Source organism: Halichondria panicea, chromosome 2, assembly GCF_963675165.1.
Source record: "Halichondria panicea chromosome 2, odHalPani1.1, whole genome shotgun sequence".
Taxonomy (NCBI): Eukaryota; Metazoa; Porifera; class Demospongiae; order Suberitida; family Halichondriidae; genus Halichondria; species Halichondria panicea.
The window spans coordinates 4,901,715-4,929,500 of NC_087378.1; the positions used below are offsets into that span (position 1 = coordinate 4,901,715).

A 27,786-nucleotide genomic window follows, 5' to 3' on the forward strand; every position below is an offset into this window, starting at 1 on the left:
ATTGTACCCGATACTGTGACACAAGTTGTTAACCGGCTAGTGGGAAGTGCGGCCTGGGGTCGAGGCTAATCCCATTCTAGTATTAATACGGTACAAGGACTGCTGCAATTAGAACAAATACGGTATAAACGACGATGGCTGCACTGGAGACACGAGAAACTCTCACATCTATATCTGGGATGGATGATGCCATGGACCAGGATGTCGACATAGTTATCGATAGATATGAAATCATAGGAGATATAGGTAGGGGGGCATATGGGATAGTTTATAAAGCAAGAGATGTGAAGAACAATGGTTCGATTGTTGCCCTGAAGAAAGTGTATTCTATGGAAGATTCCACAGATTTACCTCAACATCTCCTTAGGGAGGTAACCAACCTCAAGCGGCTAAGATCTCCTTATGTTATTCGGTAAGAAGCCTGACATGTACATGCACTATCTATAGACTCGCAAGCTAGCCGTCAATGTAGCAGGCGGACAGTAGACTACTGGTCAAACTCCGTTTAGAGACTCGTGTAACGTTTGCCACGATAATTATTTGTAGCCTCCTTCACCGGCCTTCATAGAAAAAAAGTCATTATTGGATATTTTTTCCCGTAAAACTATAATACAGAATTCATCAGAGAAAATACCCTAAAAGTCATACACAGAGCTATATAGTTAGCTAGCTAGAGACAGAGCTGTGTAGGTTTGTTGTACAGCTTTTTTTATTCCGATAGAATCAGTAACAGTAGTATAGTAGACTTTCACCAAAGTTAATGTTAAATGGGGCTCTTGTCAGCTTTCACTCCGTTCAGACGATTGTTATCCACACTGTTGCAGGCTGAGTCTTTTGTTAACATAGCAGGCTAAGGGTAGCTATCAAAGAATGCTATCCGATGAGCTAGAAACCTTCAATCGAACTTTCTATCCAATCCACTTCCGTTTGTTGTGATGTCATAGTTTTACTGAGCATATACGATGTTATCCAAAGCCCCCAGATACCGGGGGGGATATTAGCACATGCGCAAGCAGTCGATACCAGGCCCACTTCCCTAAGTGAAGTGGGAAGTGCGGCCTGGAATCGAGGCTACGATATTTTTGGAAACTAACCACATGCAGTTACCACAAAATCATTGATAGTGACGTTTTACTGGAACACTCTACATACACATGCAGTATACTGACATCACGAAAACTGCAGCCACTTAGAATCTTATATCTGATATGCTGACTATGCAACACGAGTCTCTACACAGAGTTTAACCAGTCTACTGTTCGCCTGCAACAAAGACGGCCTGCGAGTCTAATTATAATTATGATAGGGAGAGAGTATCGAACGTAGGCGCTAGGTATAATATGTATCAGATGTATACGGAGAGTAACGAATTTGCACACTGACCAATCCAAGCGTGGGTGTTGTAATCTACTTTCTTGATAGATGACATCACCCACGCTTGGATTGGTTAGTTGCAAATCCCAAGCTTGTGACAAACCGATCCAGGTACCAAATGGTGAATCGAACATCCTCCTCACTCATCTTTAACACCTCGGTACCGATGCGAATACAGTCATCCATAGACACAATGATAAACTCTTTTCTCAGTACAACTCCCAACAAAAGGTGTTGTGGGTGTATTCGAAGCTTGGCATCTTTGAAAAACCTACTGATCATGCCTTGAACATGTTCACGAAGAGGAGCAATATCATCATAGCTACCTTCATAGTTGTCGACTGCTATGAAATTCTGGTCTTTCGGATTAGGAAGTAAGTCCTCAAACTTGCTGGTAATTGTTCTCACGGCTTTGCTTTTCTCTGCCAATTTTTGCTCTAAACGGTCTTCAACATCTTTCTTAAAAGCATCTGACAGATACAGGAAGCCACGTTACTCTCCGCATACATCTCATATATATGTTTGATACTCCCTTCTCTATCATTATACTCTTGATATAGTATCTGGGCTTGGCCTAGCCTCGAATCCAGGCCGATTAAAATACGGCCTGGTATCTATTGCATGTTTAATTAATCATAGGCGTGGTCCATACACGCCCATGTACTATATACTATGTATATGAAGCTTTATAGCCTAGCTAGCTAGCTGTGGCCCTCTATGGTTTTGTCGAGAAGGCTTGCACACTAGTCTGAAACCAGAAGAGGCTCTCACTACCTCTATGATGGTTGGATGGTCGTGATGTTTTGAACTTGGTTTCTGTACAAATGAGAGCTTCTTCTGGCTTCAGACTAGTGTGCAAGCTTTCTCGACAACACCATAGAGCCTTCTCGACAACGCAAGAGAGAGCATAACCCACAGCTTCACAGGAGACAAATATTTGTTAAAATTAATACGGAAAGAAATTAGTAAACAAAGTAGTTTACGGTATAATTTTACAAAGGTTTACTATAAAGTATACGAGTTACCCAGAGTCTGGGTAACTCAGTTTGCGCATGTGCACTATCACCCATGCAATAGAGACCAGGCCGTATTTTAATCGGCGTGGTCTCGAGGCTAGGCTTGGCCCGGCCAACCGTTCTGCATCTGACAAGTGGCTGGGGACATGCTTATATAGGATTTGTTGCAATACCGTATACATTCTAATTACTGCACCACACCACAAAAAAACAATTTTACACTTGGTGCTCATTGTAAAAAAAGAATTAAATTTTAAGGTTGGTGCATTATTGCAAAAGAGCGAGTTTGACACTTTCTAAAAATGGGCGTGGTAGTTTAGTAGAGTAACGACGATCTGTAGGTACAGCTTTGTATATGGCTACTGAAAATCAATCCTATCAGTGTTACCAGGTTCTTGCATCACCCCCAGTTGTTTGTTCACGACTGCAATTCTTGCAGGTATCTTTGTATAATAATTATTGTTGCCCCCTCCGTTTACCTTGTGATCATTCTAATTAGCTAAGCACCAATTCAATTTTATACTTGGTGCGCTCAATTAGAACAGAAAAAGAATCATAATTATTTCGAGGTTGGTGCTAGTATTAGGTAATTATAGAAGGTATACTGTACTGTAGTCGTTCTAATAATAGAACCACCCTACTGTGGAATAAATTTTGTTCTGTTCTGAATAAGAACCATTGCGAAATGTTAATTAATTTTTTAGTATTTGTTTGTGGTAATTACCAGCTAGCTCAGCACATTCCATCGCTTATATGCAACTGGTCTATTATATCTATAGTGAAACAAACAAGTGAGATATTAGTTAAATGTGCGTAGTGGGAGGTGGTGCAAAATGTGTGCTGTCTTTATATACAATTTTTGTTATGATACTAGATCTAGCTAGATGCATTTTAATACTTGTACCCTAGATAATAGAGGATACATGGTTCACCACAAGGAGACCAGTATAGTATTTCAGCGACTACTCTCCTAGCCAAGAAAATTGTGCGTGTGAGACTGTTTTACCATTAATTTATATAGGAAGTTTCAAAGGTCAAAGAGTGGGACGTCTTGTAAATATGTAATATTTATATCACACTTGGCTAGCAGTAAGTGTTTTAATGTGTGCACGAGGATAATGCAATAATGCTCGAGCGTAGGGACTCAACCGAGAGCATTATTACATCATCCGAGTGCACCGGCATACTCTATCAGCAGAGCCTTGCAGCTCTCTTCTCACTCTTGCAGCTACCACTAGCTAGCGTTCTAGTGCAGAGCTAACTACTAAATAGAGTAGCAACACTCAGTAAACAAGTTTGGCTACGTGCTCTTCTGAAAAGGCTGCAATGGCATTCCAAAACTAGGCATACTGGAGAAAGAAGCATTATTTTGCAAATTAAAATCCAAAAAAACATGACTAGAAGCCTATACTTGCACTTCATTGATCCTTTAGCAGCTGTAGCAGTCTACATACGTGCACACACACAGACAAACACACTACCGTATACATCACTTACCGCATGCGCACTAATAGTCTCTTTGTTATTATGACAACCCCAAAAGTTAGATAACTCTGAGCAATTCTATAGATATCATCCTTGTAATAGTTGTACCAAGGGTGTATTGGATTTGTACATGTATTACTGGAGGGTGCAGTCCGAGGAATACATACAACTGCACGATATGAACACGTATCGATTAGAAGCTGTTATCCAACCCATTTATAACTGAGTAGTAGTAAACACTCTTTGATCCCTGCATGCACTGGTTACATTTTGTGTGCTGCATGTGCTTGCACTTGACAAGCCACATTCACAACCCAGTTCCAATGTGGTCGGTAGTTTTAGTGAATCTGATTGGATAGTGAAGAATTGATCTTCACAATGTGATCCTAGTGTGTCACAGCAGTGATCTATAAAAGAGTGGCTCATTTAAGGGTGGAGGGTGGGCTTTGGGCTTTAGGCTGACCACAGCCAATGTACCCTAGGGTACATGAATGTACACCCTAGCACAGGATTTGTATCCTGAGAGTTTCAATGGGTATTCCTTAGTGTCAGAGCACATCATGGTACAAGTATCAATGTACTGCTCAATCTCTAGTTTTATTGTGCTAGCTAGCTCTTCTACAGTACAGCATGACAATCTGAGGGACATTTTCACGCAACCAAATTAATGCATTGTACGAAATATACTTGGACAGTTCGCGTTCAATTAAAATGATGCTTTATAGTGATGCTTATAGGGCTTCCAATATAATTATTTTGTTGTTATAGGTTGCTTGACGTACATGAATCTACTGGTCGGTGCCAACATGAAACTGTTTGGTACATGGTGTTTGAGCACATGGAACAAGACTTGGACCAATTCATCCAACACTGTCCCTCGTCTGGAATGCATGATAATGTGATCAAGGTAGTAATTAATTTAAGTATCTTTCTAAGAGCTAGTATAGTTGCAGATTCTGTATCGTCTTGCTATGTACAACCGCTAAGTGCTACTAACATAATAATGTTCACTACAAGTACCCATTTGTGAAAAGTTAGGATTGTCCGGGGGAAACACCAAAAAGCGTAGAAACAAGAAATCTAGCGAGAGCGTAACTCTGATCCATTACAACGTCATTCATATGTACACAAAATGTTTTAATAGTTACACTTTTTCAATGGTAATTAAGGTCTATAATTATTTTTAGCAGAATACAAGAGCAGCAGTACGCTTATAATTTTACTGGAATGTCCCTTTTTACTGGGTGTGTTCCGTCATTAGCAAGTACTACATGTGGCATACAGACTGGGGCATGTTATAAATTACTGAAAGAGATGGTGTACACAATTTTCTTGTTTTGAGCGACAAAATAGCCTCGTTTATGTGGGATAGTTTTTTAGGCTTTACTGCAGATTCAATGTCAAGTCATCACGAATGCAACTAGCTGCTTCCGTTACCACTTCCTCTTCTATCTTATCGTGTGTCTGTGTGCCTGTGTAGACTGCTACAGCTGTTCAAGGATCAATGAAGTGCTACAGTAGAACCTTGATTATCCTGACACCTTGGTTCCAGAGACAGGACGAATAACTGATAATCGAATAGATAAACCACGCCTTGATCCACCCACTTTATTGGTAAACAGCAGTGCCACATGGTTGTCTGCGTATGCGCAAAAGATAAGTAGGCCAGTCTCCATAGTAACAGCTGCAATGCGCATTTAAAGGACACACCCATTTTCTGAAATCTAATTAAAATAATCGAGGAGGTTCCCGGTAATTGGCGCGTGTTTCGAATTGCTTTGTTCTCGTAGTTTTGCTTACTTGGAATGCCATTACACCCTTTTTAGAACAGTGCGTAAAACTACTCTACGTAGTAGTTTTATTGCTCTGCACTAGAACGCTAGCTACTGGTTTCTTAGCCTCGATCCCAGCCCCTCTCACTAGAGGGCCTGGTAACCACCGTTTGCGCGTGGGTGCATTTAATAGTAAATTTGTTAGTAAAACTCTTTCTAATTCATCAATTAACCTTTTGTACTATGGTCACCCACGTGGTTGATTAAACTATTAGTGTCAAGAGAGAGAAATCGCCATCACAACTCTAGGCTCATACAAGGAGCACTGATCTTACTGAGATGGCATCAAACAAGCGTCTGGAAGCAAGTAGACTTGCCAGAGCCGGTAGGTACTGACAGAAAAACGCCTACCACTCTACAACAGTACAAAAGAAGACAAAACCTGACTTTTCAACACTGAAGAGAGCAAGAGCAGAACAGAAGTACAAGCCATCACAACAACTAGTCACTAGTCTAGGTCATAAATGTTGTAAGTAGCTTGCTCTTTAGCTACTCCTTCTTGCATAGCATTAATTTTATTTGTCTAGTAATAGTGGCTGCATGGTTTAGTCGACTTTTTAGAGCTAAATTCTCTTTACTTTTCAGAAAAATCAACATTAAAAATGATCAATTTCACTGTTTCTATGTACAACACATTGTGGAGCAGTCAAGACAGGTAATGAGCATGCTGACTATAAATATAATCCTTTGTAGTTTTAGCTATAACGTGGAGTGTTTCACGCAAAAATTGTCGTTTCCAATCCCCTTTCTTTTGTATCCCTGGTTTATTCAAGATGGGCTTATTTTCGCGAGGGTACGGTATAATTTTATCACAATTATTTTTACAAGCATTGATTACATTTTGGCTAATCATGATACAGATGAGTACGTAAACTACTTTGATCAAAGGAAACACAGGTGGGGACTAGTATCATTAGCAAGATGCGTAACCAAAACTTGTTGGATTAACAAAGGCTATTGTTTTTGAAAATTTTGCTCAGAATAATTATCTTAAGAAACTTTATCGAGTGAAGTGAATATCGAATCAAAACTGTTAATTTCACCTTACATCCGTTATAACGTGCGTTGCCAGGAATTCAGTGATCACCACGGCAGTGGAGAAATTGAAAGTAGTTACATACCCAACCATCATACATAGTGCGTCTAACTGTTAAAGTCGATTCAAAGCCAGTCAGTGAAGGGAACTGTCTCTTTAACAAATGTTGTGCTTTATAAATCTATTTTCAATAGTTCATTTCCAAGGATCTTCTCTTTGTTTTCCAATCGTCGAGGTTTGTCCAAACATCACTGTATAGGGCTGGCCGTTTTGCAGGCATATCTGCATCAATCTCACTGGTTGCATCCTTCTTACTCTCAATAGTTACCTGTACCTCAGCAATGAAGGCTTTTACCCTGACTCTGTCCAGAAAAAGTAAGCATACAGTGTATTTCGAGTCTGAAGAATAATTATTTTCTGCTTCTAGTATCCTCTGCTTTCGTCTTCTTAGAAATAGAGAACAGTCAGAGAGCAGATAATTACCCGAGGCGCGCGTGGGCGGCCACGGGTATAGTAGTCCTTGGTTTGTCTGTTTGTTTGTAATTTCAGGATCTGCTCACCTGGCTGCCACAGCACTGCGTTTATAGCATGGATAGCCTTCACACAATAAGTTATTAGTTTTAACAATAGTAGATTTCAATGTTAGAGCTTTGTTGTCGAATAAAAGCGAGCATAAACTAAGAAGCTTGAACTAGCTTGCACGTTGGCTAGCTAACACTATACACGCGGCCTTTATTCGAGGCACCCTCCGTATTTACAGCTGAAGTGATCCCGTACCAAAAACAGTGGGAAAGAATAGAAAGCTAGAATTGTGACTTGTTTGTTGCTCTGTTAGGACTCCAGGATCCCAGGAGTCATATCATACATGTACTTCTCTGAGACTCCAGGCATCTTTGCTGTGATCCTAGTCCGAGCATGCCTCATTACCACTAAAACTCTGTTCTCATTGCATGCCTCTAGTCTTAGTTTTATTGCTCCTGAGTTGCTGTGCTAGACAGTTCAGTCATACACCACTACATGCACTGCATTATATCACTCTTCTGGTTTCTTTATAATCATGTCACCAGCCGAGGGTTTGCACTTCAGTGCTCTAGTTGTTTCGGTACATGCCCTACAATAATACTACTATTGTTGTAGGGCATGTACACTAGTTCTATTTCTCATCGCGAACGGCTTTCTCGTCTCTTGCACTCCAAAACTTCCCCTACTAATGCATTCCATGTACACTGGTAGATATGGTAGCCTCTTGTCATCGATGCTATGGAGAATGTAGCTGTCTTTATAATTATAGTCTCGGTATACTGTATCTCACGCGAGATAAGTGCCACATCCTCTTAATTTAACTCCACGACATTTTCTATCGCGAAATTTTCTAAGTGAGACAAAAATAATATGAAATTTTACACCAGCACAGCAGTAGTAATTCGCATGTACATAAATTATACTTATACAACAGATGAGAATCTAGGAAGACAATATCTTGGAAGATGGAGTAAGTATTTCTGAGTGCAACAGGTTGAGAATCTATGTAGGAACACATTAGAAGACAAGGGTAGCTGCGCGGTTGTTTTGTTTGCGCAATCTGTTTATGAGTCAAACTAGCCATAACTCGAGAAAGAAGCTTTAGTTTGCTAATCCACGAATCAAAATCCAAGACAACGTGGCTAGAAGGTCCTTGTTTTGGTCCTTGTTTGGAAACTGGTTGCAGAATCTCATGATGATCCTTATGCATGAAGTTTTCTCAAAAAAATTACCAACTTACTTTTACTTAGTCAGCCACTCATGCGATAATTATGCCTCAAGGCGTAGCCGCACGAGGGATACGGTAAAGCTGACTGTGTGTGTGTCTGTCTGTCTGTCTGTCTGTCTGTGTGTGTATTCCAGCTATAACTGCTCAACGGTTACAATGCAACGAAAACTAACAGCTTCTATAGGGTTCTAGCCACGTTGTCTTGGATTTTGATTCGTAGATTAGCAAACTAAAGCTTCTTTCTCGAGTTATGGCTAGTTTGACTCACATTGAAGGCTGTTGCAGTCGCTCCCACAAACTTTTTATTCAACTTATGAGTTAGCCTTGCACTTAAGCGCTAGCTTTTTGTTGGCTACAAGAGTTAGAAAGAGCTGCTAAAGAAGCTAGCTATTTTAGTAGCCATTATTGATTGAACTTGCAGACACACCCCTATTCCTGGATGTATATCTAATGCGCATGCGCGCTCAATACCACGTGTAAGAGAATCCATTTTGTAGAATCAGAATCAATTTTCTTCTTTGTTGAGGTCCAGGTAAGCCACAAACCAACCTTTCTACATTATTTTCAATTTGTATTATTCGTTACTGCGTTTAATGTTCATTCAATTGCTAACACCTATTTGCAATCATAATTATTGCAAATTATTAACCTTTCTATAACACTCTAATACTTTTGAGCGAAAGCAAAAACATGGCGAGAGGCATTAGCACAGCGCCAGCTTGAACACTAGTTATTCCTATTTGCAATCATAATTACAAATTATTAACCTTTCTATAACACTCTAATACTTTTGAGCGAAAGCAAAAACATGGTGAGAGGCATTAGCACAGCGCCAGCTTGAACACTAGTTATTCCTATTTGCAATCATAATTACAAATTATTAACCCTTTCCCCGTTGAAGCCGTCATATGACGGCCACTCTAGTGGTCATTTTCAAAAATTCGTTGTGCCCACTGTGTTGGAGCTATGCACACGCTGTAGGTACCAGCACATGCGCATTGAGCTGCTCTTTCACGTGGTATCTTTAATATGCTGCCTCGAGGTACGCTTTGTACAGTAATGTCGAAAGAAAAGTGACCGTTTGATAATGTTTCAAGATCTTTGTAGTACAATCTCAGTGAGGTTCTAAAGTAGCTAGACAGTGAGAATATCGATGCTTATGGCCTTGTTGAGTGAGAGGACTGTGACTGGGATAGTAGCTAGATAAAAAGCTACCTCAAGCTAGAAAATATAGAGCCTGGAAGGCCTGAGGAAGAAGCTCTTGCGATGGAACAACTTCTTGGATCTGGTAAGTCTAGAGTAGCGTCTGTAGTCTTGATAGCTTCAATATAACTGTATTTAGGCTAGTTAGTACAGCAGTGGACATCATGAGCCACCATTGAACTTGTAAACCTGTGTGTAGGTGAAGAAAACATTTCCCGGGAAAAGGGCGTCTGCTGATACGACCTCGCAGAAAACTTTCTGCAGATCCTGATTGAACCATGTCACCGTGAGAACATTGAGAACACTTATTTAGTGTCTTTAGCCACTCTGTGCCTTCATACAATATTATTTGTGTACATAGTTGTGAATGTTTGTAAACAATTGCTAATTAGTGGGGGTGGTCAGTTGCTAGGTAACGAAGATGTTGTCAAGATATCTCTGAGGTCTGCGCTACCTGTAGGAAATAGTTACAAGTCATTTCAATGTATGGTTCATGACATACAAATTTTTAAAGAAAATTGTTATTTATTCTGTATTTTCTTGTTTTAATTAAAACGGGGAAAGGGTTAACCTTTCTATAACACTCTAATACTTTTGAGCGAAAGCAAAAACATGGCGAGAGGCATTAGCACAGCGCCAGCTTGAACACTAGTTATTAGTGGCAATTATACACCAATTAAGATCAAAGGTCGAACGCCTGCTCAAGTTTCGATGTAGAACTCGTCAAGAATTTCTTAGACTGGTAAATGTTCACAACAACCATACTTACCCGTGAATATCATTATGATGATTACAGTAAAGTGCATGCAGCTACCTACATCTTGTATAGTATTGTTGTGTTTGCAGTTATTTCAATCATGTTCACAACTACTCGACTTGCTGACTCGGCAAAATGAGTTCTACGTTCTTTTAGACAGCGAACGGCCTGGTCTCAAAGCTAAGCCACGGAAGGCTAATTTTCCAGATCTTGTGGTTTCGAACTGCAGTCAAAGGTTGCAATTAAATCCTGGATCTCTTTTCTCAAGCTGGTTCCTCTGGGGGCGCGATGGCTCAACTATTCCTGTAAAGAGGATCAGGCTAGTGGTTAGTTGTGCATGGCGAGGTCGGGTTTCAATCAAGCTATGTCAGGATTTATCTTTGCAACTATAGTTGCAGCCCACCCAGAGCACAGCATTTTAATGTAGTCGGTGTCACGTCCAGTTGCGCAACCGCCAGCAAGGTAAAATTGGTTAACACCTATTAATTATGCGCATGGGTGTATAATCCCAGAAATGTGGGGGGAAACTCATGTAAAACATAGGGCGGTGTGTTAATTAACGACCTCCTGACTCAACTCTGTTTAGGCACACAATGAAGCTCTGTCCCAGCTTCCAGAATTCCACATAATTATTATAGGAGAGCACATAATTATTATAGGAGAGGAGCAACAAAAGTCGGTCTGCATGATGGCTCGATGAATGATCGATCTTCAAGGATTTATAGAAGCAATCCATGTAGATCTACAATGGTAGAATTTTTATATGCCTCGGTGCGCATGCGCAAGAGAGGTATACGGTTGTGTGTCTGTGGTGTGTCTGTGTAGACTGTTACAGCTGCTCAAGGATCAATGAAGTGTAAGTAAGAGTTTCTATAGGCTTCTAATCATGTTTTCTTGGATTCGATTTCGTGGATTTGCAAAATAAAGCTTTGTTCTCGAGTTATGCCTAGTTTTGCTTACTTGGAATGCCTTTTCAGAAGAGTCCGTAGCAAAACTTGTTCACTGAGTGTTGCTACTCTACTTAGTAGCTAGCTCTGCACTAGAACGCTAGCTATTGGTAGCTACAAGAGTGAGAAGACAGCTGCAAGACTCTGCTGACTTGCAGCCATTAATTTTAGACTTGAACTTTTGGCATCAATCGTTTTAACAACAATCATCATCGATCATTACCCACTCTTTGAATTTCCCTGTGATTCCGGATTCTGCATGCAGCAAAATTAAAAACAAATTTAAACATGTTCATCAATAATATTATTATTCATGATAACAGTGTGTGTATAAAAGCTAGCTATTAGTAGCTTTATGTTATGAAGCTTTGACACCTCCACCGAGGCATCAGCACCTGCGATGCTTTCATTAATGCATTTCCTGTCAATGAATAATTAAAAAAGGGGGTGAACCAGCGGAGGGAGGACACGACCTAAATTCTTTGAACGGTTCAAGACACGCCCACAAAGCTAAAGGATTTGTTGAGTTATAAAGAGAGAAAAGATGAAATGTTTAAATAAATCTAATTCTTTAATGTCATCATAATTAGTGCCTAAGGTTAATCGTGTACTCGATCCCTCCTCTGCTACAGTACAGTCTAGTGAGTACAGTCTAGTCACCGGCATGCACTGTTTCTTAACTCTTTTAGCTAACAAACAGCTAGCGCTTTAGTGTATGGCTAGCTTTGACTCCAGCCCCTTGAATAGTGGGCCTGGTATTTACTGTTGGCGCGTGGGTGGACAATTAATTTATTATTTACCGTATTTTATCTCATTGAACGTTAAAACAGTTATTGTATAAAGAACAGAAAAAAGAAAAAGAAGAGGCTACCTCTCTCTGTATATACTGTAGACAGAGACAGCTAAGTAAAACATCAGCTCTGTAGATTTATTCAGTAACTTGAGGCTCGGATCGGATACACACTCAGGCGACAAGTTAATCTCATAAGAAATTAGTTAAACCTGTGGGTAAAAAATAAATGTGGATAAGTACAGTGGCTGTGACGTAACATAATGTGAGGACTACTTATTGATTTACACAATAGATTTACCATTGAAAGCACTATCCATTAATACACACTCAAGCAACAAGTCCGGATACACACTCAAGCAACAAGTCCCTCGGATCAGATACACACAAGTCCCTCGGATTGTAAACACATTCAGGCCACACAGTTCTCGGATCAGATACCACGTACTTACTCTGTGACCAATTTTCGGCAAATGTCACAACAATACTTCCTTCCAGAGAGAATGGCACTGAACGTCGAACAGACACACCAACACTTTGAAGATGGCTTCACTCAGAGAAACAAGAGGAGAAATCACCATCACAACACTTCTTTCAGAGAGAGGTGCACTGGTCCTGTCAAGCTTCACATCAATCAAGAAAGGGAGTGTCTGGAAAGCAGGTGGACTTGCTCTGGGACTTGCCATAGCCGGTCGGTACGGTACCCACATAAACACCAGCGTACAGACGCTTCAACGCCTCCAGCTGCTTGTCTTTCAAGACTAGACCTGGTTTTCCAACACAGGATAACGCGTACGCGAGAGCAGAAGAGAAGGTAGCAGCCATTACACAACTTGGACTAGATTTTTTTTTTCAATGACATCATTATAAATGAAACGGATATCAATGTTTTTTTAAGAATACTGATAAAATAATATACTGCAATTTACGATTACCCAGATTCTGGGTAATTCTGGCGCATGCGTAAACAGTGTATACCAGGCCGCCTTTCTCAGCGGCTTGGAATCGAGGCTAGTGTATGGCTAACTCATAAGTTAAATTGTGTGAACATTCTGAAGAGACCTTGCAGTTATAGCTGGAACATACACACGCACACACAGTCAGCTTTACTGTATCGATAGATAGAAGAAGAAGAGGGATTGGAAACGGAAGTACCCATGCACCAGTAGCCAACACTGTAGATGGCTATTTGTACAAAATAAACCACAAACAACTAAAGGGTCTATACCTATTTTAGCAGTTATAACCAGCACGCTTACACAATACAAGACCCCATTTTACTGGGTGTGGTCAGTCATTAGCACGTAGGCTCACAGACTTGGCATGCTGAAAGTGATGATGTCGAGGAAACAAATTTTTTGTTGGTTAGGGCGTAACGCGGATAGTTTTCGAGGTTTTACTGCAGATTCAATGTAAAATCATCACGTGGACTGCTTCCGTTACCTTGTCCTCTTCTATCCAGAAGAGGAATGCCAGGGTCAATAGGGTCACGTTTAATGAAATATTCTTGTTCTGGGTTCTTGACCTTATTTGCCTGCTTGAAAGCTTACTATACCTAGATCTATCTAGTGCAGCAAGTCGATACATCAAAGTTATATCCTAGCCACAGAAGGCTAATTTTCCATATCTTGTGGTTTTAAAGAATGCAATAAAAGGTCAAAGGTTGCACGTAAATTCTGATCTCAGCTGATTTGTCTGGGGCACGATAGCTCAACCGATTCCTCTTGTGATTATTTAAACCCAGGGGCGTGAGGGTAAACTCAGTTTTACATGTAAAACATAGGGCCACGTGGTGCTTTAATGAATGACCTTTTGACCCTGGCATTCCTCCTCTGTCTTCTATCTATGCTGTATCCCTTGTGCGGCTACGCCTCAAGACGTAATTATGTACAGAGCACTTAGCATAATTACAGTTGACCTCCATTAACGACCATCTCCGAAGAGCAACCACACGCTATATAACGGCCAAGAGCTCAGGTCCAGATTGAAATTACAATGACTTCAATGTAAAGCAACCTCTCAGGAGCGACCACCTCTCTACTTTGTATAACGAGCAGCCCAACCAGCTTTAGCAATGGAAAATAACCTCCCAGAACGGACAGCCACACCCAGAATTAGCAGAAAATTATTGCTGAACTAACATTATTTTGCACAGTCCTGAAAATCTAGCTGTAGCTTGCCTCTACAGCCTTTTCAAAGCTTGTATGAGCTAATAAAGAAGCAGTTAGCAAAGCTCCAAGATTCATTTGCAGCAAGAAATGACTCATAGAGCATACATAGCTGGCAATCGGAACGCCCCAAGGAAGATCACCTCTCTATAACGGCCAAAAGGCTGTTCCCCAATGGTGTCCGTTTTATGGAGGTTCTACTGTATCACAAACAAGGATATGTAGTTAGACGATTGTTGATTGTATCCGGGCGTGGTTAGGAACCAAAAACCAAAGGAGAGAGATTTTACAAGAACAACAACGGTGCAGGGAAGGACCACATCAGAAAACTGACATCTAGTTTCTTACCTAGAAAATTTCGCTATCTTTGAGAGGCTTGAGGTTGGCCTCGAATCATCATTGCTCAAAAAGAGCGGCTAGTTCTCACTGTGGCTACTGGAAATAGTGGAATCTGTGAGTGTCTTCCTTCTCATAATAATTATAATTTATCTTACACTCAAGTATATGTACTCTTAAGAGTCTTCCTGATTATAAAATTATGTCACACTCAGGTACCAAGTTTAATATTGTCTTCCTATTTTCTACTCTGTCTTCCTCTGTTGTACTCAGATCAGTACTCTGTCTTCCAAGCTATTGTCAGATTCTCATCTGTTGCTTCTATAGTATATCATAATAATTATGTGCATATAAATTACTAGATACCGTATGAAATATGACGAGAAGCTAATAATTATAATTATAGCTGCAGCTGTATGCCTAAAACTCGCACAATGTGCACGGTCAATGATCATTATGCCCCACATTGTTAATACATTTATTGTCACCCAAAATGCATGTCTATATTTTAAGTATAGGGAGGTGAACATCACCCTACAATTATTATGTTGGCCGGTAAAAACCACAAATTATCATGGGAAACTACCAGCAGAAATTAACGTTGTAATGGATTGGAGTTATGTTCTCGTCTGCTTACTTGTTTCTATGCTTTTTGGTACTTCCCCCCACCCCCTGCCAATCCTAGCAATTTTTCGCATTGTAAATGTTTTTGTGGGTGTTTAAAATAATTATAGGATTGGCCGGGAAAATCACAATGTATGATACAAGATCGTTTACACACATAAAATACAAGTTACTCAAAAGGTGAAAATCTTCTGTACATGCCGTAAACCGTGGCAAGAAGGTGATCTGATGACACAATCAATGAAGTGCAAGTATCCAGGGATCATACCCAGATCGAGGTGGTATATAAGACAGGCGCGGTGCGATTAGTTTTCGATTGACCAATAATTATCTGCCCACGTGGAAAACTACCAGCGAAAAAATGTTATGACGCAGTTATGCTCTATAACAAACACTGTATTTACTTGATTAAACGCCCGGGCGTTTATTTCAGATCGGAGTCTTTAGAGGGGGCGTTTAAACGAGGAAGGCTTGCAACTGGGTTTCCATGTGCTATTTCAGCTCCACCCACAGTGCCACGCCCCATATATGGGCGATTATTTAAGATGGGCGTTTATTGACAAAGACAGAGCTTTTACCCTGGGCGTTTAAACGAGATGGGTCGTTTATTCAAGGAGGGCGTTTAATCAAGTATATACGGTAATTATTTTTTCATTATTGCAAATGTTTTGTGGGTGTTTGTAAATTCAACATAGATAGAGTAGAGAAGGATTGGAAACGGATGTACCTTCGAAGTACCATCCGCGTATCTCCGCAGTTTAATCGAGGCTTACTTTTTAACACGAGGGCTAAACATGAACAATTCATGAGAATTGTTTTGCTCTCTGTAAGAAGCATGCAGTTCTGCTCAACTTTCATCTCATACTTGAGGCCATTTGGGACACAGGACACTGTTTAGCTATATCATGGGTACTATAGGAACACAAGCATGAAAAGCGCTCTGTGTACCTCTAGCTACTTCACGACTATATTTTCTTCGTTTCTACCTACTATCAGGGGGCATGTGATTCAGTAATGGGGGTAGCTCTGACATAATTATATGCAATAAGTTTCCCGGGCTTTTGCGGGAGTTATGAAGAGATACACGGATGGTCCCAGAGCCACTACCGTAGACTTCATTGTAAAACATCACGTGAATCACTTCCATTTCTAATCCCTCTCTACTCTATGATTCAATGAAGTGTCCTGCCTTCTCTTCTTGCATCTTCACTCCTACCCCCCAAAAAAGAAAGGGGTACTTTCGATCCAAAAACACATTATTATTTTTGCAAAATTAGTATGGAACAATTTTTTTATAGGTTTTCCAGGGGGAATCACTAAAAAGTGTATAGGCGTCACAATGTCATAAACACGCACACAGGCCAATAAATAACAATGAAAATAATGTTCAAGGCATACACATTCAGTGCAATTAATGTGATGCATGTAAGTGCACCGTGTTTGTTGATTGTATACATGTTATTATGCCTCGGTGCGCATGCGCAAGCGAGGTATACAGTAGTGTGTTTGTGTGTCTCTGCGTGTGTAGACTGCTACAGTTTCTCAAGGATCAACATGGTTTTTTGGATTTCATTTCGTGGATTTGCAAATTATTATTACCTACTTGGAATGCCATTTCCAGCCTTTTCAGAAGATTGCATAGCATATCTTGTCCATGAACTCCACTTAGAACGCTAGCTATTGATAATAATTATAGCTGCAAGATGAGAAGAGAGCTGCACAGTAAGGCTCTGCTGCTCTGCTGCACTGACAGCCATGAATTTTAGACTTAGACTTTTGGCATCCATCGTTTTAACAATAATTATGGTCGATTATCATCCACTCTTGGGGTTTCCTTGTGATTCTGGATTTCTTCCTCCATCAGTCTGCCCTAAGACCCCAAATGTTGTAAGACAGGAAGTGCTACAAGTTGCCTCATGAATATAGTTTTTCTTTGTTTCTGATAAAAATAAAGGTTTTTAGAGCTATCTAAGTTGAAATATGTAATAAGAAGACAGTTTAATATACGGTAGACACGTCAAACTAGCATGAAGTTGTGTAAAATGATTGCGGAAAGTTTGAATTTTTGAGCAAGCTGTTCACCATCGACGTAGCAAGCTCAAACTTGGTTGAACAATTAAAAAGGATCTAAATAACAACATATTCAAGGTAAATGCCATACAAATGAATAGTGTTTGCAAAGCAGTTACACAAACTTTGACATACATACACAACTTGGCAATAGCATAGAACACATCATGAATCATTTCAAGCCATCTAGTTTGCTGCAAAGCATGCACATGTATCAGATGCACTATGATACTTCAGGCAGTCACTGGTTCTTTTCACATCTGGAGATATGCAGCCATGAGTTCCACCAACCACAGAGACTATTCAGAATGAGAGTTTTTGCGCAAGCTATCACAATCTCAGAGGAGGTTGGAAGGAAGTTGAGATCATGTGCAATTAAAAGTATAAATGTGCTGAGTCTGCACTCTTTTTGTGTCTAGTCAGCAGTTTCACAGATAGCTACTGGTCATCAAGGAAATGAGCAGTCTCACTCCAAGCTGTACAACATTGATCACTGCACCTGCTTATGATTTAAAATCTCTACTAAGATTTCTCCTAGCCAAAGTACTAGATCTATGGACTTCTCTTCCTGGATTGAACAGGAGTCTGGCATGTAGGTGATCCTCTGGATCTTTTACTGCTCATCTCTAGCTCTTGTGTACAACTAAACTGCTGACTAGACACAAAAATAATGCGGACTCAGCACATTTATAGCTTTAATAGACCAGTAAGCGATGGAATGTGCTGAGCTGGTAATTACCTTGTGACGTCACGGCTGGATGCCATCGTGGGCGTTAGATCTATGCACAAATCATTGTAAAATTCATGAGTTGAGACTTTACATGTGCACTAGCTGTGCGCATGCTATTCAATGTATCCCAGTGTAAACAATTTCTGCTGAATCTGCAGTTCTCTATAGCCCCGTTTACACCGGGTCGAATCCGGATTGAATCCGAGTCAGATTTTTCTGAGTAGTGGGCATAGTAAAATGACCACTAATTTTCATTTGCGCAAAGCTACAGGCTTACTCTAGAAACACCCACGAACCTGTACAAAACCTCAGAATTAGCCTAGCTTACTCACAGCTAAACCGCTTCTGACACAACTGAACTATCTCCAAAGGTGGGTTGGCTAATCCGGATAAGGGACGTTTACACGAACGCGGTTAGGTTTAATCCGGATTCCAACCCGGATTAAAGGCCTCGTGTAAACGGGGCTTATGTGCAAGTTGGTCTTTGTTGCGAGTCAAAAGAGTGTACAGTTCTAGAGATATAGAACAAAAAGGCAATATAACTAGTACATGTTCCAAGGGAAACACTAAGACAAGAGACAACTATCTCCTTTCACAGACTTCCTAGAGACTCAAGCAAGAGAGAACTAAATGGCTAGAGCTACTCCAGCTAAGATTTTAAGCTCTAGCCATTCAGCTCTCTTGCTTGTGTTCTCACAAAACATGCATTTAAGTCCACAAATTTGCCTCTTTTGTCTCTATCTCTAGAACTGAACACTCTTTTGACTTGCAGCAAAGACTACTTGCACGTGGAGAACTGCTAGTGGGATACATTGAATAGCATGCGCACAGTGCATGTGTAAAGTCTCGAATTTGACAATGACTTGTGCATAGATCTAATGCCCACGCCGGCATCCAGCCGTGACATCACAGCAATTAAAAGCTGATTAATTTCTTTAGCTCCTACATGCAACTGGTCTATTGATATTTTTGTACGTGATCTCAACTTCCTTCCAATTAACCTCCTCTGTCTCAATCTAGATTGAACTAATTTATCTCCTAGTAACAAGTTCTAGCTCTGTGTTATGAGCTTTGGAAATCCAGAAAAAGTCACCCTTTGGTAGAGTTTTTGGGAGTCATCGTTATGAATCTCATTGTATAATTACGAATTTCATTAAAACAATGTTTTTGCGATGTCATTATTGTGAATACCATTAAATTACTTTTGGTATTGTCTTGCATAATACTGAAAACTTGGGTGTCTTAGGGCAGATTGCACATGCAGCAAAATTAATTAATACAAAAAATAATGTTCATCATAGTTATAATTTGCTAGTACCTTTATGGTATGTAGCTACACCTCTTTTATTAATATAATGTTCATGTGGTGTTGTGACTGATTGACGTATATGGCACCAGAGGAGGTCCGACATGCGTGCACGAATCACTGCTAGTGCTAGTGCATTTGACTGGACATATCACGTGACCCCAATGACCACAATGCACTGAACTTAGTGATTCGTGCACGCATTATTTTATTTGTGAATTGTGGGACACCTTTGGGGAACAATAATTATTTTGGCGTGTGTATTATTGCTGTACCGTTGCAATCTATGCAGGTACAACTAGTTTCTATAAGCCGTTTTCTTTATGAATTGTGGTATTTGTATTTATGTACAGTAAAACCCCTCTATAACGGACACCTTTGGGGAAGAATGTTTTGGCCTTTGTTGAGGGGTTGTTTTGTACACAAAGTGTTCATTTGGGACCTGGGTGCCTGGCTGTTATAATTATAGCAGCTGGTCTTTATTCAGAGGTGGTTATTTACAGGAGTTCCATTGTATACAGAATTTCCTTGGCCAAATTTTGAGGGGAGTGGACGCAATTCATGAAAACCGGATTGTGCATCGTGATCTAAAACCACAAAACATATTGGTCAGTAGAGATGCGACACAAATCAAGATTGCTGATTTTGGGTTAAGTCGTCACATTGGATCAAATGCCGTATTATCGACTCAGGTTTGTTTCATTGATATTTGAGTCTACCTGGGCGTGGCCCGGCACCATTTTGCCAGGGGGAGGGGACACATTATATAGGATTTGTACTGCTGCACTCCTCCAATCATATTGCAAGATAACGATATTCATTATCGGATATGCGGTTTATTGCAAGATAACGATATTTATTATCGGATATGCGGTTTATAATAGTTATTATAATTATTCATTATGATTATGCAGTATTGATAACACAGTCGGACAAATACTATAATTATAAAGCATTTCCCCCAGCTAATCGTTTTGATTTTACAACTGATAGAATCTCTGGGTAGTTAAGGCCCAGGTCTGGCTGTAAATACCAAAATTTTACACTATGTTCATACTGCTGTATGCATCAAAATGATCCAAAATGAAGCTCAATGTTTTCTTTTTTAATTAGCTTAATTCAATTATGCTAATTAGCCTAGCCCCAAAATGGTGATGACGTCATGGCACTTTTAATAAGAAGAACTACAAATGTGGTCATGAAGATGCTAAGATCAAGGCTAGATGAACTTATCATTGCTAGGTACTAGTATCCCGCGGGGGAAGAGTAGGAGTTACTGTATTCTTGAGATATACAGCATAGCCTACCTCTAGAGTGGCTGTCAGAACTAAAGAAACCAGCATAGCTAAGGCAGTTTTGCACATATTGACTTCCCCCGCTGGAAATAATTATAATCATGACAACCTACTCTATCTTTTGAGGGCCTAAACAACTAGTCTTACCTTGTGCAAGTCCACCGCATTTGTTGCTAAAGATTCTGTACAATAGTTCCAGCAGCAAGTACCTTGACTTCTTCTTGACAGAATTGTCAATCAATTGCAATGAATAACATTAATAATGATTATGAATCTCATTAACACTACATAATCTACATTAAAATAATGTTGATAATGAATAAAATTAATGTTATCAGTGCCTGACCCAGGCCTTAACTATAAGGAGATAATAGTGTGTTTGTGGCACGCAATTAAGCAGTGTATCGTTTTGTTACAGGTTGTGACGCAATGGTACAGAGCTCCAGAAGTTTTGCTGCATTCGTCATATTGTGAATCAGTTGATATATGGAGTGTCGGGTGTATTTTTGCTGAAATGCTAGCTAAAAGGTATACGTGCTAGAAGTACGTATGCAATTAATAGTATACAACGGCTTTCCTCTAGACCAATATTTGCTACAAAAGAGGCAGGAGAAAAATCGCAGTTACAGCAGATCTTTAAGTGAGTTTATTTAGTGTGATAGGCTCTGAGTAAAAAGATACATTAATTTTGTTTTAACGACTGTTCTCGATGACAGCGGCTCAAAGCATCTCATTTAGGGATAGACTCATTCCAATCCTACCTCACGGCAAACAACAGCAAAAATTAATAATGGCAAGGCCAAATACACAACTAGATGTACAGTGGAACCTCCAGACACCATTGGGGAACAGCCGTTTGGCCGTTATAGAGAGGTGGTTTTCCTTGGGAGGTTTCGATTGCCAGCTATGTATGCTCTCTGAGTCATTTCCTGCTTCAAATGAGTCTTGGAACTTTCTTCTTTAGCTCATACAAGCTTTGAAAAGGCTGTAGTGTAGGGACAAGCTACAGCTAGGTTTTCACGATTGGGCAAAATATCGTAATACCATAGATAGTAGAGGAAGGACTTTCCTCTACTATCCAATGAAGGACTTTCCTCTACTATCTATGCTAATACTACATGTATAGCTCAGCAATAATTTCCTGCTAATTCTGGGTGTGGCTGTTCGTTCTGGGAGGTTATTTTCCATTGCTACAGTGGTTTTCAGAGTTCTTGCATCTCCAATGTCTAGTCTAAAAGTCAGAGCAGAAGTCACTTGTCACGTGATATTCCTAAACATTTAAGGCTGGACAACATCACGCGAGCACAAATATTGTTGAGTCAGGCAAGTTTTTTTACGTGAGTTTTCAATCTAAATTTTATAGACACGTTACTAGTTATTCTCGTTACTAGTTATTCAGAAAAGTCTAAAAATTGGAGTGTAGCTTCTCAGTAATACTATATAATATAATAATAATATAATATAATATTATAAGGAACTGTTTGAAGTGGCTTGCCTCGGCCTGCATGCCTACTCATTTTGTGTTGCTGCAAGCTACAGTAGAATCTCTTTTAGCTCCAGACATCCATGCAATCCTGTGTTACTAATAGTAGCTCACAAAACTATTGGAATGAAAGCACCGCAGGTGCTGATGCCTCGGTGGAGATGCCAAAGCTTCATAACATAAAGCAATAATTATTTTGCTGCATGCAACTCAAAGAGTGGGTAATGATCGACCATGATTGTTGTTAAAAACGATCGATGCCAAAAGTTCAAGTCTAAAAAATTAATGGCTGCCATCAGCAGAGACTTGCAGCTCTCTTCTCACTCTTGCAGCTACCAATAGCTAGCGTTCTAGTGCAGAGCTAACTACTAAGTAGAGTAGTAACACTCGGTAAACAAGTTTGGCTACGTGCTCTTCTGAAAAGGCTGCAATGGCATTCCAAGTAAGCAAAACTACGAGAACGAAGCATTATTTTGCAAATCCACGAATTAAAATCATGACTAAAAGCTTATAGAAACGCATCCTTGAGCAGCTGTAGCAGTCTACACACACAGACAGACACACACACACACAAACACACTACCGTATACCTCGTTTGCGCATGCGCACCGAGGCATAATTACTTACAATCTCAAGGATAGTTTCAGCGGTGATTTTCTCCCAAATCATTGGAAAAAAATCGGTTTGGTATGAGGCTAGAAAGTCAATCTTGTTACGTAACGGTTCACGTGACAGGTACTTCTGCTCTAGACATTGCAAATGCAAGAACTCTGAAAACCGCTGTGAAGCTGATCGCAGAGGGAGGACACACGTGCCTCGATTATAGGCTAATTTCCTCTCTTTTTTTTCTTCCTTTTTTTTGTGGGTATAATACACTTTATGTAGAACAATGTACAACAAAATAGTAATAATGGTTTGAGGAATGAATTAGTTTAAGTCGGTGTCAGCAATTGTCAGGTCTACAGTTACTGCGAGCTGGCTGTTTGCGGATGACCTTGCTGCATGATCTCAATAGGGAGAAGGAGATACGGCATCTCAGCCATTGCATCGTGGGGCCATAGGGTTGTTTCCACTTTTCCGATAATTGGGAGGCAAGTCTTTTATAGAAAGTGGTTACGATTGGGGCCAATCCTCCTGTCAACGAAAACACGAGGGGGCAGAATAAGGAGTGTTCTATCTCACGGGCTCTTTGTTGTATTGCCTTTTCTTTTTTTTTTGTGGCTCCTATACGTGGCGCGCTTTTGGTTAGAGGGGCCAGGGAGTTGAATACCCTCACATTTAGTACATTCTTTCAAAGGTACTTCCCCAGACCACCACGTCAAGACAGGCACCATCCTATTTATTTGTTGAGGCGCCTTCAAAGGTTTCACTTGTCACTGGTTGTAGGTTCCGTTGCGACACCATGACAGGTTTTTTTCAGTAGAGGCAGTGATATCTCTTGTTCACTGTGTCTTATACTGGGGGGTAGCCTCCTCTTGGGCATGAGAGCGTGTTGAATATAGAACGTCTGTCCACAAACACAGTGGGATTGTATGTTTGCTGGGGGCCATACCTCAAGGCTATTGCCCTAACATCTAGGTACGTTCTTTCAAAGGTAGTTCACCACATCAAGAGTAGAGAGGCAGTGATATCTCTTAGTTCATTGTGTCTTATACTAGAGTTGGGCACGAGAGAGCGTGTTGAATAGAGAATGTCTGTCCACAAACACAGTGGGATTGTGTGTTTGCTGGCCCACAAAAGCGTGCCTATGCTTGGAGTTGTTTGGTGAGGTACGCCCATTATTCTTCTGGGGACTTCACACACACCTATCGGCCTGACACCAGGGTTCTTATTGAGTGTGCAGAGGCGACAAGCATCTGAGGCCAGGACATTACAGAGGTCATCGGATGCATCCCTGATGGAACAGCAGAGCTTTCTCCTTGCATGAGCCTCTCATCTGTTTATAGCGGAATGACGGATGAGGTCAGCATCCAGGCAGTCAAAGATCACAGGATTGGGAGTGGGTTAGAGGGGTTGGCTGTGCGAGTTAGCCTCGTTTCTCCACTGGGCAGCTTGTCATTATCTTTCAGAACGCATGTTCCTCAGCAGCTAGAAAACGAAAGGCAGAGTTGCATTTCCCTTGGAACATTAGGTTTGCAAATGATCTCGACATGGAAGGAGTTTTCCTATGGGACGGTGCATTGTGTTAGACCTTGCTTGGATTGTCTTGCCCTCCGCTCTTCGATCAGGCCTTTCGAACAGTACTCCATTCTTTTTTGTAGGCTCTTTACGTGAAGTTTCGTCTTGGCACATGTGTAAGGCCTCTGCAGCACAAGGGCTGTCATCACTGTGGCTTGCTTATAGAGCCTTGCTAACTCAGGCTCTTATCAACAGAATAAGTTCGGTTTCCAACGAGTTAGTTGATATTGGAGGTGAATGTGTTGCTGTCACTTTCTCCTCAAGTGAAGGAACTCCCGTTCCTCCTTCCCCACCAGGTTCAGGGTAATTTTAACACTGCTTCAGGTGGCTTGGGAGGCAGTGTGGGCCTTGTTTTTGCGGCAAGTACAGGAGCCGCAGGACATGGTGAGGAAGTCTTCTTGGAGAGTTTTCTTTCCGCTTCAACGCCAATGAGCTACCAATGTGAATAGATGCCGATGCTCCCCAATAGCTCAGTTGCTACAACAATCAATGTGCTTTAAAATCAGTTCGCACAACCCATAAACCTACTTTAAAATCGGTTTCGGCTGCTGTATCAAAACAAAATCAAGGTTAATTGCCTGAGCTGCACAGCGCCTCAATTGCTCAGCCTAATCGAGGCACGTATGTCGTACCTCCTCTGAGCTGATTGGGGACTAGAAACTGCTCGTTATGCCTCAAGGCGTAGCCGCACGAGGGATACGGTAACGCTAACTGTGTGTCTATCTGTCTGTGTTTCTAAACGATTGCAATGAGACGAAAACTAACAGCTCGTTCTCTTGGATTTTGATTATTAGCAAACTAAAGCTGCTAGTTTGACTCACATTGAAGGTCTCTTTAGAATCTTTTGTAGCATTATTAGTTTGTTCGCATAAAGTTTCTATTCAACTTATGAGTTAGCCTTGCACTAAAGCGCTAGCTTTTTATTAGCTACAGGAGTTGCTAAAGCAAATAATAAGGGGTGTAGACACACCCCTTATTCTAATGCGATCCTGGCAGAGAATCAATTTTCTGTTTCTTGAGGTCAGGCCTGGGAAGCTACAAAACATTTACAAGGATACCGTATACAATAGATTCATGTACACAATTAAGGTTACAGTCAACCGTTTGCTCATTAATTATTCATGAGCTAGATCTAGTGATCTTTTCCAGCTAGAATGAGCTGGAAGTCCAGTTGAAACGCAGTAGTCATTTCATGGCTCGAATAGACATTTTTACTATAAAGCTTAGGTACAGTCTACTGTAGCTTCACTATATGCAGGGCGGGTCGAAGAGATATTTTGAAAAAAGGCTACTGAAAGCTCACAAGAGGCTGTTTTCCTTGGCTCTGGCCGCCATTTTAAGTGGAGTTAGTCTACATAATTATTATTATTTTGTGAGAGTTTGTTGGCCTGGAAAGAAAAAAACGCTTCGACCCGCCCTCCAGAATGGTAAGAAGCATCATATAAGACCAAGAACACAGAGCTAGAAGTGTTTTTGGAAGTTTAAAATGACTACTAGTTTTGTGTTGTTTCTAGTAACTTGATGATCGCTCAGAGCTTCCACTGGAAGATGTTTTGAAGATTGATACTTGTCATACAGATTGATACACCGATATATTTATCATGTATGTGCTTCAAACTTCTCTTATGGCATTTATAGTTTCACAAAAATCATTATAAGAAAATCATGAATATTCATGAGCAAACTGTTTACCGTAACCTTAACCTATAGATATAATCACTTCTGCTGATTTTAATGTAAAATTCATTATTCTCACACTCTAATACTTTATGAGCGAAAGCAGTTGAATCGCATGAAACTTTATCTCCTTTTTTGAGCGGAATCATTGCACATGACTGTGTAGACTGTGTACAAGTGTACTGCACCACCATTAATTTTAATCAGGCTCTTGTAAGTGCGGTTGCCACACTTTTCCAGCAGTGCATACTGTTTCCTCTTCTGTCTGATACACTATACACTGGAGCATGGTTGAAAGCCAGCACATGCTATCCATTTTCAAAACGGGTTATATAACATTTTTCTTGTACAGTAGCAGCTCTCCTGGTGTTCTAGAGTTTACGTCGTTTAACAAAAATTATTATTGCCAGACGATTGTTGCATGTTTTGTTCCTAGTCACACAGAACTCTACCTCTTGGCTATGCTGAACGTTGTAAAGAAAAGGGAGCAATTGTTCGGTTTTTGATGGCAATTCCTCAGGAGAACACATCATTAATTTTTAATGGCTTGCAGTCAGACATTGAAACCAACGCTGTAAAGAGAAGCATTAATATTATTGTTTGGTTTTTGATGGCAGTACTGTAGCTTTTCATGAGAATATCTAATCTCGACACGGTTGTTTCATTGACCCCTCTTGCGCATACGCAAACCGAGGCATAATGATTTAATGCAATCTGTCACTGTTATGTATTTTATCCTACTTAGCTGCGTAATAGAGTATAATTATATAATCGCAATAAATTATTTGTCGCATAGTGAGTCACACATAAATTCTAGTAACTGCATGAATGCAATAGGAGGGGCATCCCATCCCCCCTTTCTCGATTCACCCTGCTAGTATTCAATAGCCAATGCTCTATGACTATGGGGAAATAGACAACACAACATGCAATTTTTTAGCGAAGCCTATAATTATATCGCAGCACCTCTGGTTGCTTGATTTATGGTCAGGTTTCCCTGTATGAGTTGGGTGTTTAAATCAATGCTCAATGCTGAGTTGGTCTTATGTCTTTCCAGTGTTATTGGCACTCCAAGAGAAGAAAGCTGGCCGCAACAAACGCGAATTGATCTAAGCTTGTTTGTTGTTGTGGATCCTCAGCCTTGGACAAAGTTGTTAAAGAAAGAATGTGGCCTTTCTGCACATGATTTACTGTCGGTAAGTACATGTAATTAAAATCTCCTGTCCTCTTAATTTACAAAATTACCTGTGTCAACATACATGATGGACTGTGTGCCCTGTTTGTAAACGTTTTTTGCCCTTGCATTTGTAGAATGCACTAACTGCATGTCATTGATTGTTGCAGAAGTTCTTGCAGTTCGAAGTTTTGAAGAGAATTTCAGCCCAAGATGCTATCCAGCACGAGTACTTCAGTGACAGAGAGGTTTAAAGACAATGATCCTCACTTATATAATTATTAATTGACCAAATTCTCCAATGTTCTTCTCCATAAAGAATTATTATCACGAACTATAAATAATTATACAGTATACTAATAAATTACTTTAAGACAATAAAGTGCTGTTATAAGTTTGAACGTTCTAAGCGTTGTATTGTTCCTTTTGCATAACCTGTGATAGTGGTAGTCAAGGAAAGTCTCTTTAGTTTTTGTGTGTAATAATGAATAATTATTAATTATTATACTTGTGAGGAAATTTTTATACTGCGACCAATCACACTATTGTCAACTT

The 27,786-nt window shown here is 40.3% G+C and overlaps 2 protein-coding genes and 1 long non-coding RNA gene across 8 annotated transcripts in view; 2 read left to right on the plus strand and 1 right to left on the minus strand.

Annotated features, from left to right (window-relative positions):
- The first annotated feature begins 100 nt into the window (after window positions 1-100).
- Window positions 101-27,750, plus strand: LOC135331171 (cyclin-dependent kinase 6-like). Its single transcript, XM_064526245.1, has 7 exons — window positions 101-412; window positions 4,644-4,782; window positions 19,946-20,116; window positions 21,138-21,247; window positions 21,303-21,359; window positions 27,115-27,253; window positions 27,402-27,750. The coding sequence occupies exons 1-7, from the start codon at window positions 135-137 to the stop codon at window positions 27,483-27,485; spliced, it is 978 nt and encodes a 325-aa protein (XP_064382315.1). The 5' UTR covers window positions 101-134; the 3' UTR covers window positions 27,486-27,750.
- LOC135331182 (uncharacterized) lies at window positions 5,979-10,229 on the plus strand. Its single transcript, XR_010392972.1, has 2 exons — window positions 5,979-9,781; window positions 9,896-10,229. It is a non-coding gene; the product is annotated as an uncharacterized LOC135331182 (long non-coding RNA).
- Window positions 27,522-27,786, minus strand: part of LOC135331161 (sperm-associated antigen 17-like) — a 54,225-nt gene continuing 53,960 nt past the window's right edge. For 5 of the 6 annotated variants that reach the window (XM_064526222.1, XM_064526221.1, XM_064526224.1 and 2 more), the window contains one exon: window positions 27,522-27,666. In XM_064526222.1, the coding sequence (XP_064382292.1) occupies window positions 27,620-27,666 (47 nt within the window). In that variant the 3' untranslated portion in view covers window positions 27,522-27,619. Of the gene's footprint in view, window positions 27,668-27,786 lie in introns of all 6 variants that reach the window. The other variant, XM_064526223.1, reaches the window with a different exon arrangement.

Bases quoted from the DNA above. Each gene is read 5' to 3' on its own strand.
- LOC135331171 (XM_064526245.1), top strand. From the start codon at position 135: ATGGCTGCACTGGAGACACGAGAAACTCTCACATCTATATCTGGGATG. The intron at 21,360-27,114 runs GTGAGTTTATTT...ATGTCTTTCCAG, and splicing joins CAGTTACAGCAGATCTTTAA to TGTTATTGGCACTCCAAGAG. The intron at 27,254-27,401 runs GTAAGTACATGT...TGATTGTTGCAG, and splicing joins CTGCACATGATTTACTGTCG to AAGTTCTTGCAGTTCGAAGT.